The sequence below is a fragment of the Simochromis diagramma genome, unplaced genomic scaffold (assembly GCF_900408965.1).
Source record: "Simochromis diagramma unplaced genomic scaffold, fSimDia1.1 OVJJ01000753.1, whole genome shotgun sequence".
Lineage (NCBI taxonomy): Eukaryota > Metazoa > Chordata > Actinopteri > Cichliformes > Cichlidae > Simochromis > Simochromis diagramma.
Window position 1 is genome coordinate 10,401,534 of NW_024387523.1, and position 16,533 is coordinate 10,418,066.

Below are 16,533 nucleotides of genomic sequence, written 5' to 3' on the forward strand. Positions count from 1 at the left end.
CTGGTGAAAGCTTAAGACACATGTTGCTGTTTCTGTAGCCCTGCAGCTGTTTGGGATTCAGGAAGAAGGGAGTTGGCAGTGAACTGTTAAAATTAGCCCCCTTTTTTCTTAAGATTCTGTATAAGAAAGTTAAAAAAGAAGATATATGTGTAAATGTAACCCTGTGGACTTAGACGATGTAAGATTGGTTGGTTTTGCACCTTTGTGCATTTCCTTTAATCTCTTTGGATCATTACAAAACGTTTACATGCTTCATATTTCACTTACATGTCCCCGGTGGGAAATGATTGTGAATGCTACCGCCAGTAGATATAGTTACTGCATCTTGTAAGAAGGAGGGTCGTCATCTTGTGGGTGAATCTATAACAAACACACACGCACGCACGCACGCAAATTTGTAATATGAGAGAGAGAAAATGAGGCAGCCTTGCTAAATTATGCAGTTTCAATTTCCCCATTTAGGGAGGATAGATCAATTTCTCAGACTAAAACCATTAACCCTTAGGATGGCTGGTGTTGCCATGGCAACACTCTTATGTCTCTTGATCGCAAGCACCTGTTTTCATGGGGACGCACCATTGCTTTGGCTCATGCGGGCGTATGCAGCGATCAGTGAGTTAGACTGTGCGAGGCCTGGATTGCACGCGCACACACACACACACACACGCACACACACACACACACACACACACACACACACACACACACACACACACACACACACACACTTTCCTGAACTGAAACTTGACGGTTTCTTCAGTTGCAGTGATGGATTTGAGTAAGCAGATCCTGCAGCACCTGCAAGCGTTTCTGTGCATGTGTGCGTGCATTTAATTGCATTGTCTCAGTCAGGGGCAGGGTCCCTTGTTGCACTGCATCCTGTCGGGGAGTTGTATTTCATCTACCCTCTCTGGGGATGGGTGTGTGTGTGTCACAGTGAACTACTGCTTGCCTATGCGGTCTTTCTGCTTTTTCTCGCCATGTATTTTTGTCTCGGCTTTTATTTTACTCCTCCCCCTTCTTTATTTCTTCTAGTAGCTGTGGTTTTTCTACATCTTTTTCTTTTTTCTACACCGTACACTTGTTTTGCTTCTTTTTCCCTTTTTCATCTTCAATTCTTAACCCTTGACATCAGTCCCCCATCCTTCTCCTCCCCTCCCCCATCTATCTCACCCCCTCCACCGAGCAAATGGCCCTCCGGTCAAGTCACAAGATGCTCAGTAGTGTGTTTGGATTTCATGGAGCATTTTTTTTTCTGCTTTCACACAGCCTGCAGGAGTGTCTGCATGCATCTCTGTGTTTATCATGATAATGCTGCCTATGTGTGCTTCTGTATACTAATGTGTGTGTGCGTGCATGCAAATGTCATTTGCACTGATTGGGAAGACTAGGAGGTCATCAGTTTCCCTTAACCATGTCCACATTACTCTGATGCTATTATGCCAGCAAAGGAAGGCATTGCAAGCATATTGCTGCTTTCCACTTTATCGAGATGGCTTTAGAGCACATTTGGTAAACACAGTATTGCAGGAGTGAGACAAAAGAAACACGGCAATGTCGCATCACATCCTCTTAGAGCTGAATAATCGATACACTGGCACGAAGTATCGACGTTTTTTATTAAATCATGAAGGCGCTCCAAAGGGATTTGACTTAGCAGAGTCTCTGTGACTCCTCTTATCAGTGCTTATCAAGTGAATGAGGATGGGATGAACTGAAAGTAAGCGAGGACAAAACTCACACGGGAAAAAAACGTGGACAGCAAGTCAGAGCAAATCAAATGCCCAGATTACTGAAGTGGACTAACATTAATGCACAGACAGTGTATTATACAGCAGGAATGGAATGAGAAATATTTATGTATATCGCTTAATGACATTTTATAGACTTAAGTGCCTTACACCTACAGCTAATTTAGAGTCATTAATTACACGTAGGACCTGGAGGAAAACCATACAGTTGCATAACTTTACATAGAAAAGCTCCAGCTGCTACTTTTGGGTGAAGAATCCCTTTTTTTGAGTGTGTCTGTATACCACGTTTAGCTCAGACTTGCAGCATAAATCAGGTTCAGATCATGTTCTAACCATCAGTTTTTATTTGGAACGGGCCACAGACCACCTCCTTCAAAGTGTGACTACCGTGTTCACATCTGCACAATTAAAACAGTTTGATTTAAATCACTGCCATTGGAATGTGCCAGATGTTTAAAAAACATGCTTATGTTAATTATTATGTTTTGCAGTATTTGCATAGCGTTACTTACCTCTAGCAACGTCTATTAGCTGTGAAAGCTACCGGTGATCATAATCTGGTGTGACTGCTCCATGAAATTAAAGTTTGGATGGCAGGAGGAGGGCGTGTGGCACTATGCAGGCAGACGTGCAAGGCAGCATTCAGCATGTTTAAAAGCTATTATGTGGCAGCCTGTTCATATCAGATTAGAGTCTGTGGGTAGCAAACACAGATGTCAGTAAATCTGAGTAAAATGCAGCCTTTGTTTTTTCCCGTGCAAATGTGCTGCACGAAGCACAGACGTTAGGGGTAATTTCTAAATCACATGAAGTCCCCTGGGGATACTAATCCTGTAGGAATGGGGCTTTACTCTGTGATTCCCACACCAACTGTATTCTCATAGTTAAAATTTATATATATATATCTTTGGATTATGTTTAGCCCCTGCCCCAAAGTGCATTGTTGTAATCCTACTGGTCAGAAAGGTCACCGAAAATTATCGTCTTTTTTATATACTCCTATTGTAAAGATGGATTCTGCATAATGACCCCCCCCCTCCCATCAGTGGAGAATGATGTTCAGAAGCAGAAGTCCTCATTGTTTGCAATAAACCCCTCTCTAGCTCCTTTTATGATGTTAGAAAGGTTACTTGGGGCTTCCTGCAGAGCTCCACACGAGCACGACTTCTTGAAGAAAGTGGAGGCTCTTTCTCTCCCGAAAACTCGATTATTTATTATTGTGGAAATGCCTCTGGCTGTCCTTTCAGAAGCTTTCCCTGGGCTCATTTCGCTGCAGACATCCAGCTGTAAACCTTCCCCATCTGCGTGCACCCAGAGGACCCTGCAGAGGGAGGTGTCACACGTGCTGCGAGAGTATACGTGGAAACCGAAGCGCCGCTTTCGCCTGTGGATGCTAATTTTTCTTCTCTGCATTTCCCTTCTAGCCAGTGACCTGTCCAGTAGACAAAACTCCCACACACCGACACTCAGAGTCAGGGAAACGCTCTTCCTGTAGAGCAGCACGGCTCAGATTAGATGCTGTGGCTTTTTGGCTCTGGTGTCTTGCATATAAAGTCCTGCAGTGGTCTGTCTTATGATTATGTCAGGTCTCAGTGTGTGTGGACAGCTGGGTGAGGGTAAAATTTGGGTTTTAACCTTCGAATTTCCAAACATATTCCTTCTAAAATGACTTTTCCAGTCAGTTATTTTCTGTAAACAGAAGACATCCACACTGATTGTCTCCGTTCCAAGGCTTCTGCTTTCTTTCATCAAAGCCAGGGAGCGCTTGGAGAAAGAAGAGTGACAGCAAAAGAAAGCACAGTTGTAGTCCTTGGCTTGAAGTCTTGTATCACATAACGGTGGCCTGTGGAGAGCTTTCCGCTGTGAAAAAGATACTCGGAGCTTTAATGTGTAGTGTTTATGAAGCATTAAGGAAAGAAAAGTATGCTTTGATGACAGAGCGGATGGTTTATTCTACGCATATTTTGTACACGGCAGGGTACCCAAAGTGGTATCCAACTTCTTTTGCTCTGGGAGTAAGATGATAAATGTAACTCTTTTGCAGAGAGAGTTTGGTGCCTTGGAATGGTGGAAAGTATGGGAATGGCCTCATGTGCCAGGAATTTACTCTAAGTCTAAATATTAAGACTGTATAAGTGAGTGAAGGAGTGCCTTAAAGGCGTTTTATATTTATGTTGTAAACTTGCTATCTGCAGTCTTTCTAATGGCCAGCAGGGGGTGACTGCTTTGGTTGGGGAAAAGTGTCGATTGTATAGAAGTCTATGAGAAAATGCTCCTACTCATCACTCGATCTATGACCTCAGTAGACAGGCTCATGGTGAGGTCATGGTCTCATTTACTGGTTTTAAGATTCATTTCATTCAGTATGATGTTTATTTTGTAATTTATGGTCCAATATAGAGTAAAATAGACAGAGTACACTTTGTCCTTTCACTGCTTTGTTATTGACAAGGTGCAGTTACGCATGTGTGCAGCGTCCTTTGGTTTCTGAGGGAAATCACTCGTGACCTTGAAGACCTTGGTGTATGTAAGCCAAATTTAAATGACAGTTAAAGATGACCTCAGGCTACACCCCTGTAACGTTTTACTAGGATACATTCAGAACTTTTCAAACTATTGTGTTATTGTGTTTTGCTTTTCGTATTTTTAATTTTATGCTCCTGTCATACTGAAAAATCTTATCTGAGAAATCCAAAGTTAAGTGTTAAAGTGGGGTTTGCTTACATGTGTCTGGAGGCTGGTTAACACTCCTGACACACCACTCACGCATACCAAAACAGAGGTCTGAACTGTCTTTCATTCCTCAAACCTCAAACTATCCTTACAACCTGTTGCTGACTTTTTCAAGAAAACACCGCCTGAAATCTGCCATGACACACTGAAGCACTGAAGGACATTTCAGAAGTTTGGCTTAGTGGTTCCAGGATTAGTTTTGATCCACAGAAGCTAAAATGAGTCGAGCAGGATACCCTACCGAGCTGAACACGCCAAAACCACCAGTTACAGGCTCGTGATCTCCTACGAGTTTCTTTCACAAAACATCCCTGCGGAGATTTATTTATTTATTCCTCCCCCTTTTTTCCACTCAACCACCATAAATAGCGGCGATGGGTAGAAGGAAATGTTGCCATGGCGACGCAGCGCCGTGGCAGCCGGTAATTATTCTGGTTTAAGTGCCAGCGCGAGCCGCGGGCGAGCTGGCACGCAGCGGCAGATAGTGACACCTGGACACGAGCCTCTCAGGCGAGGTCAGATACGGCATCTGTGAGGTAACTGTCCCAGGGGACCCCAAAGCATTCGGACTATTTTTAAGTCATTTCAAGCAAAATCAGAGTGTATAACTGAACCTGCACCCTGTACGTGTACAATGTAAAATACTGCAGTGCATACTGCGCACGTTACATGTTATGGGACACAGTTGAGTGATGATGTCACCTGGTTATTATCTTCTCGGTTACATGGGCTGACTGATCAATACATCGCATGTGTGAAAGATGCTGTGCTTATTGTGTGTACTGCATACAGCTAGTGTGTGTTTGTGCATGAGAGGTTGCAAGCAGCCTGTTGTCCAATATGTATTTGCTACGGGCATTAAAAAACAAACACTCAATAGCCTCGCTGCTCTCCCACTCACATGCCTGCCCAGCCTACATCTGTGCACGCACACACACTCGCAGGACAACACCACCCTCCAATGATAACATTAACTCATTTAACCCCCCCTTTTTTGTTATCTGCTCTCTTCCAGGCAAGGCCGACCTGACTAATCATCCAAGGTGTCAAGGTAAGGCTTTGTTAAGTCTGTTGGTGTCTCGTACCAGGCGCACCTGTGTGTTTTTGTACAGGGATAAACACAATCGGCTTTCTGACAAAGGCGGGAATTCCTCAGCGTCTTCTTGAAGAAGATGAAGGAGAAATTAAAACTGCGCTCTGCAGCTCCATCTGATTTGCAAACAAAACTTCCATGCTGCTCGAATACGACGAGTGCTACATCAGCTCCCACACTCCCCAGTCACATTAGCATAGGCGAGCAGAGAGACACAATGGAGTTTTTCACCGCCGGCACAGAGTACACACATTCTTCGCACACACATACACTCCAGACAGGAGTTTGGCTCCTGCGCTCTCCAAGAAAAAAGACGAGGGAAAATAGGTTGTCATGTTTTTGTCACTGCCACTTGCCACCAGGTCTGCTGTAGCTCTCTGTTGTGCTGTGACTGAAAGGAGAAAGAGTGTGTGCGGTTTATTTTCGCTCCCATTTTTCATTGTGCGGTTTCACTCCTTCTCCACACTGTCTGCCCTGAACTATTTCTCTATCTTAGTCACGGGAGTGCATGACATCCCCTCCCTGCACACACACAGTGGGATACAAACCACCCTCTCCACATTTATTTATTTTTATTATTTTAGGCTCACAATCCCTCCCCACCCTTTTGTGACTCACCCGCAGCTCCACACAGCCCCCATAAATCATCCGTGATAAAATCAGGGGTTCCATCAGTTCAGCTAAACCCAACTTTAGCTGTTAGATGGAGACGTGATGAGGTTTCTGATGCTGTGCGCAGAGCCCAGACACCAGTTGTTGGAGGCACTGTTGTGAGGGCCACTGCAGCAGACTGAGGCAGATCGCTGTCTGCACTGCGGTCTCACACTGCTCGCTTCTGCCACCTGCTGGTCATGTCTAGTCAGTGTGTGCAGTTCAAATATTTCTAAGGAATGTTAAAGAATCTAAATGAATTAGCCAAAAACAGCAATTAATTTATTGTAGTATGCGTCTCTGTAGTTGGAGCTTCACAGGTGTCCAAGACACAAAACAGCTAATGCACCTGGTGTCCTCTGTTCCACTAGGCGTTGGTGTAGTAGCTTATTTAAAGTCACTCTCGCAGATAATTAAGAAAATAGTCCAGTAGTTTACATGTGCATTTCAATGTACCAATGTGCCAATCTCATGACAGCAACTCAGTGCATTTAGATGTGTAAACAAGACGACCGGCTGAAGTTCAAACTGAGCATCACAATGGGGGGGAAAAGTAATGTCAGTGACGCTGATTGTGACATGGTTGTTGGTCTGAGTGTTTCATAAATTGCTGATCTATCAGCCACCTCTAGGGTTTATAGAGAATGGTCTGAAAAAGAGAAAATAACCAGTTAATGGCAGATCTGCGGGAGGAAATGCCTCCAGAGTAATCAGATTGCAGTCCGATAGAGCCTCTTTGGGTTCAGGTAGAACAGGAGATTCTCGTCGTGGATGTGCAGCCGACAAATCTGCAGCAACTGTGTGAAGCTCTCATGTCAACATGGACCAAAATCTTGTTGAATCTATACATGAAGAATTGGGACAGCTGACCTGTGCAGTCAAAGTGACAAAACAAAAGCGAGTGTAGAGGTTTGGTATTTCTACCAAAGAAAGCCAAACATATTTTTACATTTTAGAGCTGATATTAAAGGAGTTTAGATGAGATTTGAGATCAAAACATTTCCCACAGCGTGCTGGGCAGCATAGCCAGGAAATATGGAGGGTTTCCTCTATTAAGGTGTGTCATTTCTTTGAAAAGCATAAGCATTGTTGAATATTTTTAGGGTGTGTATCATAATCACCTTCCATTACATCACGCAATAACAAGGAAATAATCCTCAGATGGTGACTGTTGCTGAACATGACAATGAGTTCACTGTATTCATATGGCTTCCCACAGGCACCAGATCTCAGTCTAATAGAGCACCTTTGGGATGTGGCGGAGTGGGAGAGTCCCATCATGGATATACAAATGTGCAGCTGTGTGATGCCATCATGTTAACATGGACCAAACACTGAGAAGTGTTTCTGGCACATTGTTGAAGAAAACAAAGGAGGTTCCAACCCAGTAGTGGCAAAGTGTCCCTTTTTCACCTTTTCAAATCTAAAGTTACACATTTTCACTCTATTTTATTAAAAAAAAAGAAAAGAAAAGAAGAAGTCGTCACCCAGTGGACACTTGGCGAAGCAGTTTTTTGCCCGCAGGTCATATTTTGGAAAACTTCAGATTTCTTTATAATAGCAAACAATAAAAAGTCATTATTTCTGTTTCTGTCTGCATTCGAGTCAACCTGGGTTTGAAAGATTCATAAGGTGTTTATAAACAGTGATTGTCTGACGAGCATGATTCGCCTTTAGGTTTCCATGATAGAGCTTTAAGGTGGCTGCTGAATTCAAATTCTCCTCTCAGTATGTTTTCCTAACAAACAGAGCACAGCTTGCACGGTTTGGCTGACTGTATCCTTCAGTAAACGTTGCTCCTCCTCAGCCAACGGCGATCTCTCAGTATCTGCTGAAAAGTTTAAAAAAAAAAACGTGCACAAGTTTTTTTTCACATTTAAAAACATTAAAAAATCTACAATATACGTCATTCCTGGTAAAACTGTAAAAAATAAATAGTTTTGTTTCCGTTTAAATGTGATTGCAATTTCACATCTGCAAAAAAAGTTTTGTTTTTCTCGTGTTTCCCCAGCTGGTACCAGTCCGATGTCCTCTTCCCCCACAGTGTGATGTGCCATGGCTCCGGTGCTGAGTGGAGTGTGGTGGGGGCCGGAGGCAGGCGTCGTCGGGTCGGGGACGGCAGCTTCTACTGGTGTGGCGTCGTGGCTGGGGAGCGGGCAGCTGATCTTGATCGTCACCCTCAGCATCCTCACCGCTTTGCTGCTGGTGTCGGTGCTGCTGCTGCTCTGCGCTAGCTGCCAGGGGTGAGCGCCATCACCAAGCAAACACACCCATATATGCCGTGTACTGGTGTTATTGTCATCGCTGTTAGGGCACGCTCACATATCAAAAAAAGCTTCACTTCCTGCTGTGTCAGCTATCCAAAGCAGATCTGCTCTGCTGGGAAATGCAGACAGTGCACAAATACCTGAGAGGCTGTTCTTAGCTACAGTAATTATAGGTACAGCAGCAGTACAGAGCAGTGCTGCTGAGTAACACTAAAAATGCCCTCTAGGGTAGTAGGCCATAATTATTTAATTAATAATTATGAATGGAAGCATGTGTTGTCTCTAAGCAGCCGTACACACTCCCATCTATCTATATATATAAAAGAGAAACACGTTTCCTTGTCATTTAACTTTCCTTTCGTGTAATCACAGTAAAGAGCTGATGCAAGCAGACTCCAAATAAAGCAGCACAACTGAAACTAAAAGTTAATTTGACCGACTTAACGGCCCAGCGCGTAATGAAGATTTAATGTTAACGAGTCTAAGCTGCGAACTTCGCTATAGTGCGTAAAGCTTTGTTTTGTCTCATTGGGATTGCACTGAAGTAATGGCTAAGAGATTAATGAGGCATTTACTTTGCGGCGTGACGTGACGGGCTGTATATTCAACACAAACGCCCACCTCTTACGCAGCGGTTCCAACGTGTGGGATTGTAATTGTTTTTATATGTAGCCCCCAGGAGCTAAGAGAAATGAGTTTTTCTTCGCCCTGCAGAGAGCTGAGTTGAATGTTAATGTCCCGCAGGGAGACGTTTGGCAGGCGGCCGGTTTTGAAGTTTTCAGATTTGCAGAGGTAAATAAAGAAGATGTCACTTTTCTTCTCATGTAGATGAGAGGCGCAGAACATTCGAAACAAGTATAATGCAGTTAGATATGCATCAGCTCGCCGCAGCCTGTTTTATGACATAAAGTCAAATTTGATTAACCCGTGAATGAAAAACTAAGTGTCACAGCAGCATGAAAGCAGTGTTGCACGTGCATATACATGCAGTCATTATTTGTCCCTCGACATAGCTCCTCCTCCTTTAGAGCAACTTCTTCATCTGATTAGAACAGGAGTTTCGAGGTGGAGCTAAAGATAGACAGTTGTCTATCTTTAGATGCCCACAGTTAGATTATCTGTTCTCAGTGACATCACAGGGAGCCAGAGTAGAAAAAAAATGTCTGAAATGGAGTGTTTCTGAGCAGGCTGAAGACTGAGCCTCACAGGGTTTACCTGCTCACAGCAGGTCTGCCTTAACCTCCTAGGACCTGGCCTCCACATATATGGACATCACATTTTGGGTTGTCTAGACCAAAATACTAAATTTTGCTCTACAAGGGCCTGATGTCCACTGACGAGGACATTATACTGCCACTGTTCTATCGAAATTTAAAACAGATGTCCTCTTATGTGGATCTTATTTTTCTCAGAAACAACAAATCAGGTAATTCTTTGTTTTTACATTCATCAGGTCCCAATCAGCCCAAATAGCAAAGAGAAATTTATAAAGCCATTCCATGAAAGAGTTCAGGTCTTAGGAGGTTAAAGGCGTGTCTGAAGGAATGTAATATTTATTAGTGATGGTTGTTATTACATTTTACTGATCCCAGTTCAGTTGTTTTTGTTTGAATGTTTGATTTAATTTTAGATTACCCTAACAGAAGAAAAAGGAGTGCTATTTAAAAAAGCTATAAAGCAACAAATGTAATAAATAAAACTCATATTTGCAAATTAATATTTGATTTCTATGTTTTTTTAATTTGTCAAAAGGTTCAAAATTAGAATTTTCTTATATTTATTTGATGGTTGGGTTGAAAGCATAATATTTGGAAGAGTTGTACAATTATAAAACAGGTTTTTGGTCCCTAATCTGGAGGCACGCTTTGCTTTCACAGTTCTTTGCATGCACAGCTGAGCCCCCGTGTTTAGCTGTGCAGGCTGCTCTAACACTTGATGTGTTGCTCTGTTTTCTCATCTCTCCTTTCTTCTTCTCTTCAGGCAGAAGAAAGCGGTGAATGGACACCCAGCGGGAGATCATCAGAGCCTGGTGAATGGAGTGAGTTTTTCCTTCAGGTTTCCACAGCCTTTTCTCTCAGTATATCAAAGCTACAGTCCTGAAGAGGAATGAAATAATAATGTTTTATTTATTTATTTTTAATAGCAAGGATGCATACTAACACTGTTACATTTTTAAAAAGTCAAGCGGCGTGTATGCAGGACTTCAAGGCACAGTTTATTTGCAAAACCTCTCTGTGGTTTGGTTTTTAATCTGCAAGGTCCATTATTTGAGCCTTAACATAGGAAGCTCTAAGGCAGATATTTGAGGTCTGTGGGTATTACCTCTGAAAGACAACTAATCAAAAATGGTTTCACACTTTGCTGTTTTGCAGCACCAGCTAACACCAACCCCCTGGGGGAGGGGGTTAATGACAGTGAATGAAAAGTTGATAAAGTTTGTTTTTGTTAAATGAATTCAGGCAGGCGTGTCTCTATGATGTTCGCAGACGGCATTGTGGTCTGTAAGAGTAGGGAGCAGATGGAAGAGAGATGAGGGTTTGGAGACAAAGTTTAGATGATTTGGATGAGATGATGCTGAATATGGAGCTCACAGGCAGGAGGAAAACAAGACCGCAGAGGAGATTCATGAATGTAGTGAAGGACATGCAGAGGGCTGGTGTGACAGGGGAGGAAGCTGGGGATAGGGTGCCGATGCGCTGTGGCGACCCCTAACGGGAGCAGCTGAAAGAAGAACAAGTAGAGCGAACAGCTGAATGTTTTCAGGCTTAATCATAGTGTGATTACACTCATACACTGAAAGGCACTTTTTTTTGCATAAACAAATATTTTCTCTAAACATAATTGTTTTTTTAAAAGATACATCAGGTCAGATTTCAGGAAGTTTAAGAAACCGTCAGCTCTTGCAGTCAAAGATCAGCCATTTGGTTTAAAAGCTGTCAAAATATCGACTCAGAGCCTTAAACAAAAGCACCCACGCATATTCTTCTCATTAGTCCAAGTGTGGGAGAGTGTGTATCTTTAGTCAGGCGCTGGAGCGATCGGCAAGTGGAGCTGTGGATAGAGTTTAGCTGCGTGCCTCCTCAGTAACACACGCGTGCACACTGACACACATCTCCGCCCTTACGTGACGTCCTGTGACACTAGAACACACCCTCCGACTCTTTGCGTCGTAACCCACTTCGATCACGCTGACACAGAAACATACAGAGAACAAAGCCTCCCTGCTGATTGACAGCCTCCAGTTGTTAGCGAGAGGTTGTTTCTGAACGGCTCACGGCTGCCAACGGGGAAGTGGTTTCTCCCGCTAAGAAAACACGTGGGAAACTCCACTGCCTGCTCGTCACATGTCACTTATTTTAATGTCGTGCTGCCTTAAAACAGAAATAAGAGGGATACTATTAAGAAAAACAAAAGATTATTATTATTTGTAGAGTTGACCTTTTACCCCGTGCTATGCGACGCTCATAATGATGCGTGGCGAACGTCCGCTATGTCCTTTTGAAGACTGTGTAATGGGCAGAGGTAGTCATTACAAACTACTATAATATTGATGCTTCAGTAACCAAGCACCACTTAAGTGTGACAAATGTCGAACTTTCACAGGTTAAGTGACATCCACTTACTGTCTTATTCTGACTTCCCCTCTGGGAGTTTGTGTGTTTATATGCGTTTGTGTGTGTGTTCTTCAGAGCCTTTTTGCATTTGATTGATATCTTCACTGCAACCTTTAAGCATTAGCCCAATTGCCAGGTGATCAAATTGTTTCAAGAGGGACCCATTTGTACGACGGACCGTGTCGTAGCCTGACAGGTTAAATGGGGGTTTTTGTCTTCGTGGTTGAGTAGATTAGCTCTTCCTCGCTGAGCTGCAATCTGTCTGTCTCTCCTGCAGCCAGCATCAGTGAACGCTGTCCCTCCTGTTTCTCCCCATCGTTAGAGAGTTCAAGTGTTTTAAACTCACAGGGTGCAGATTAACCAAAATTAGTATTTAAGTCAGTTTAGATACAGGAAGCACCCCGTGGAGGTCCGTCAGAAGCAGGGCAAAGTGATCCGTTTTGTTCTAAGAGGATTAAAGACCAGCCTCTGTGATTGTTTAGCAGTTGCTCAATCAGTTTGATCACAAATGCAAAGAGTGTCTGCGACACAGTGTAGGACAAACACATCAACACGTTCAATCTGTTCAGTTGCTGATTAATGCAAATATCTAATCAGGCAGTCACATTACAGCAAGGCAGCAAGCCGAGACGACCTGCTCAAGTTCAAACTGAGCATCAGAATGAGGAAGAAAGAGTTCAGTGACTTTGGCATGATTGTCGGTTTCAGACGTGCTGGTCTGAGTATTTCTGAAACTGCCGATCAGCGGGGATTTTCCCACACAACCATCTCAGATGGTGATGAGAGTGAGTCCTCTGGGTCGATGCCCGAGGTCAGAGGAGGATGGCCGCTTCATATCTTACAACGAAGGGATGCTGAAACCCATCTCTAAACACACAACACATCCAGCCTGCATCAGCAGAAGACCACGCTGAGTGTACGTTACTCAGCTCACCCAAATTGGAGAGTAGAAGATTGGTAAAACATTACCTGGTTTTATAAGACTCTGTAGCTGATGTGATACTCGGATGGTAGGGTCAGAATAAGGTGAAAGCAACATGAAACCATGGATTCCTCCTGCCTTGTTTCAACATTTCAGGCTGGTGATACAATGATGCGATGTGGTGTAATATTTTCCTGGGACACATCGTAGTACCGGCTGAGGATTGATTAAACACCGCAGCCTACCTGAGTGTCGTTGCTGACCTTGTCCATCTCTTTATGACCACAGTTAGCTTCTGTTGGCTGCTTCCAGCAGGATAACAGCATGTCACAAATCTCACATCATCTCAAACTGGTTTCTTGACGCTGGAACCAGTGCAACGGGAGATTCACGTCACAGATGTACAGCAAACAAGTCCAACCAAAACCTCTGAGGAATGTTTCCAGCACCTTGTTGAATCTGTGCTGTCAATACTTTGTGTCACTCAGATTTTTTACAGTTAGTGACCTACAAAAAAATAATTTGACACACCAGCAAGGAGATGTTAATGTTAGCTGTGTTGAAACTGTAAAAGAATGTGAATGTCTGGGGAGAGCAATTAATGAGACATTGTCATGGGATTGTAACAGAATTTGCAAAAAAAGAGAATTACAGTGATTATCGTCCTTGACGGCTTGGATCAGAGTGACGCTGGTTCTTGTTTAGCTTTCATTTTTGGAGAGTATTATAACTTTATGCTTTATTTTACGCTTCTTTTGTCACTGCCTGGGGTTAATAAGAACAAAGATGACATGTCCGAGTCACAAAACAGCGTTACACTCCTCTGTGATTCCTGAGTGGTGGTGAAGTTGTGAGCTATTGCGTCTGTGGTGTACACAAGATATTCTCATTGGGACGGATGACACAAGATTAATGGACTATAAAAAGAAAGATGCATGTAACGTGTGCCTAAATCACGAAACGACAGCATAAAATTAGTGGTTTCATAAAACAGCTAAAGATTACGTCATTGGCACCGACAGCTGTGAGAGTGCGTGACCACTAGGTGGAGTTATGGAGCTTCTGATGCATATCCCTCTGCTCACACAAGGAAAAACAGCAAACCCCAGACAAAGAGCAGTCTTGGCGTGCACTCTTTGAAAGGTTTTGACTTTCTCTGCTCTCTCATTAGTGACTGACTGAGCAATCGTCGTGGAAACTAAAGCATTACAGTTTATGCATGAAGTGCATGTTGATAAATCGTCCTCTGTTAATTACTAGTTTCTTCTCACTGTTGATCTGAGTGTTTGCTCACTCTCAGAGTTGATTCTGCTCAGCTTAGGCTGATAAAACAGGAAACTTGAGCGTTTTTTTAAACTCTTCTTCTTCTTCTTCTTCTTCTTCTTCTGCTTTTTTTGTACTGTGCTAGTTGAATTAGAGATGCAGATTTTTTTCCATGCTTATATGATGTTGCAAGCACAGAAACTGTCAGAGCATGGTTTAAACCCGACTGCAACACAACTGAGTCCCTGCCAGCTTCACAGCTGTTGTTCTTTAGCCTCCTATTGAGACAAGCAGGGAGACAAATTACCCTGTGGGTATCCTTGAGGTAGTGTCTTCCTATTGTTATTATAATTATTAATGTGACACTACAGACGCCGTCCTTTTACCCTGTTCGGCTTGATGTGTTGCTTATGCTTGATTCAATTTTAGTGCCTCTTATAAATGAATTAATATGAAATCAGCTGCATAAAACAAGAGCTGTCTGTTACTCATACTCGCAGAAGCTGTTAGCTGTCTTTAGATGTCTTTTCTTGGTAGGTAAAAATAAGCTACACTTAATTAGGAATGCATAACGGTTTTATAATGACCTTAAAGTAATAAATAATGTGTTTGGAAAAGCTTAGAAGAAGCGAGATAAAGAGTCAGGAAAGCATGAAAATTTAAATTTGTGCTTCAAGGATCCTGAAGGTAATGCACCGCACATATGGCTTTTCGATTGCACGGAGGTGTGACGGACGTCCATCCCGTGCAACATAAAGAAGACGTGCAAATTCATTTCTGTAGGTTTTTGTAATTTAAAGAATCTGAGACTGAGGTTTTATCTGCTTGAAGCCTCCAAGCCTGCGAGCTGTGGTGCAGCAGTGACAAAGAGCTTATCCTTTGTTGTGCAGGTTTCAGAGAGAGACATCAGCCAATCAGCAGACAGTCCAGCGACTGACGCGGCGGTCAGCACCTCTCACAATGGGCCTCTCACCAGCGGTACAAGTAAGCCAATAGAGTTCCTATCAGCTCGTCGTGTCCTGCCATTGTTGTCTGCGTAGTTAATATTTAGACCGCGTGATGATAATACAACATTCATGCAGTGTGTTTTTTCCTGACACGTGATGGCTGTTATGAAGCGTGTTTGCTGGTCAGCTTTGGTTCGTGTTATAGTCAATGTTAAATGCAGTCGTAAAAAGATGCTGTTTCCTCCTCGCCCTGACTCTTTTCTTCTTCCCTCCAGTTCTCACGGACACACAGGACACCAGTCCCCAGTTGTCAGAGGAGATGCTCTCCAGCCAATCAGAGCTCAGGTCCTCCAAGTGCCCTCAGGACCGCGAGCTTCCCAGCATCCCTCCCAACAACGCCCTTATCGGGAACGGACCCCCACCCTCAGGAGACAGCACTTATGAGGTCAGTGTTTAAAAGTCACCTTTAAACAGCAGAATGATGGGTTTTTTTCTTTACTCATAGTAAGTTCGGACATGCTCACTGGAGGAGATTAAAGCTTGTAATGTTAAATGCTGCTTGACTGAGTAAATGACTGATTGATTGATTACGCCTAGGGATCTTTTCACAAGTGGCTGGTGAATTGAGTGATTTTCGAGCCAGGAGGCAGAAACATCAAAAAGTTATTTCTTGTTTTTGAATGCATGTAAGACCAGTGTGTGTTTCTGATGTTAAGGTGGTGAAGGAGATGGCCGTGGCCTCACGTGACGTCAGTGCCGATGAATCCCTGTACGAGACGGTCAAGGAGCTCAAAGACGGTCCTGCAGAGGCTGGCCTCCCAAACGGTACCATCCAGCCGAGTCCAGACGAACCTCCGCCTCATCCTCCCGCTCTTCTTAACGGCCACATCAGCCCAAGCACACCTGAGCGGGGGCCCATCTTCGCCGGGGCGGAGTACGCCTCTGTCAACCTGAATAAGAAGAGCCGTCACAGCGCAGACATGGAGGCCAAAAGGCGCTCTGGTAATGCTGCCGTTCCTCAACAAAACCCTCAGGAGGAGCCAGAGGAGGATTTACCGCCACCGGTACCGGAGAAGGTTCTGGATGAAAATGACAACCAGCCAGCGCTGATGATGAACGGGCTCGCGGAGGCTGGGCTGCACAATGGAGAGGTAAGCTTGTTTGTGTGCGTGTCTCTAGGAGTTCTTTGGGAGATTTTTTTTTGAGTGACTATAGGGTACTGTGTGTGTGTGTGTGTGTGTGTGTGTCTACTTGTTTAAACATCTTTGTGAGGACCAAAAATTGACATG

At 43.6% G+C, this 16,533-nt stretch overlaps 1 protein-coding gene and 1 long non-coding RNA gene across 7 annotated transcripts in view; both read left to right on the forward strand.

Annotated features, from left to right (window-relative positions):
- pag1 (phosphoprotein membrane anchor with glycosphingolipid microdomains 1) overlaps positions 1 to 16,533 on the forward strand; it is a 60,130-nt gene that overhangs the window by 30,926 nt on the left and 12,671 nt on the right. For 4 of the 6 annotated variants that reach the window (XM_040020625.1, XM_040020629.1, XM_040020626.1 and 1 more), the window contains 6 exons: positions 5,503 to 5,538; positions 8,243 to 8,474; positions 10,479 to 10,536; positions 15,188 to 15,281; positions 15,520 to 15,689; positions 15,961 to 16,395. In XM_040020625.1, the coding sequence (XP_039876559.1) occupies positions 8,287 to 8,474; positions 10,479 to 10,536; positions 15,188 to 15,281; positions 15,520 to 15,689; positions 15,961 to 16,395 (945 nt within the window). In that variant the 5' untranslated portion in view covers positions 5,503 to 5,538; positions 8,243 to 8,286. The remainder of the gene's footprint in view (positions 1 to 5,502; positions 5,539 to 8,242; positions 8,475 to 10,478; positions 10,537 to 15,187; positions 15,282 to 15,519; positions 15,690 to 15,960; positions 16,396 to 16,533) is intronic. The other 2 variants (XM_040020630.1, XM_040020627.1) reach the window with 2 other exon arrangements.
- On the forward strand, positions 8,481 to 9,928 carry LOC120726740. The gene is made up of 2 exons (XR_005694375.1): positions 8,481 to 9,441; positions 9,580 to 9,928. It is a non-coding gene; the product is annotated as an uncharacterized LOC120726740 (long non-coding RNA).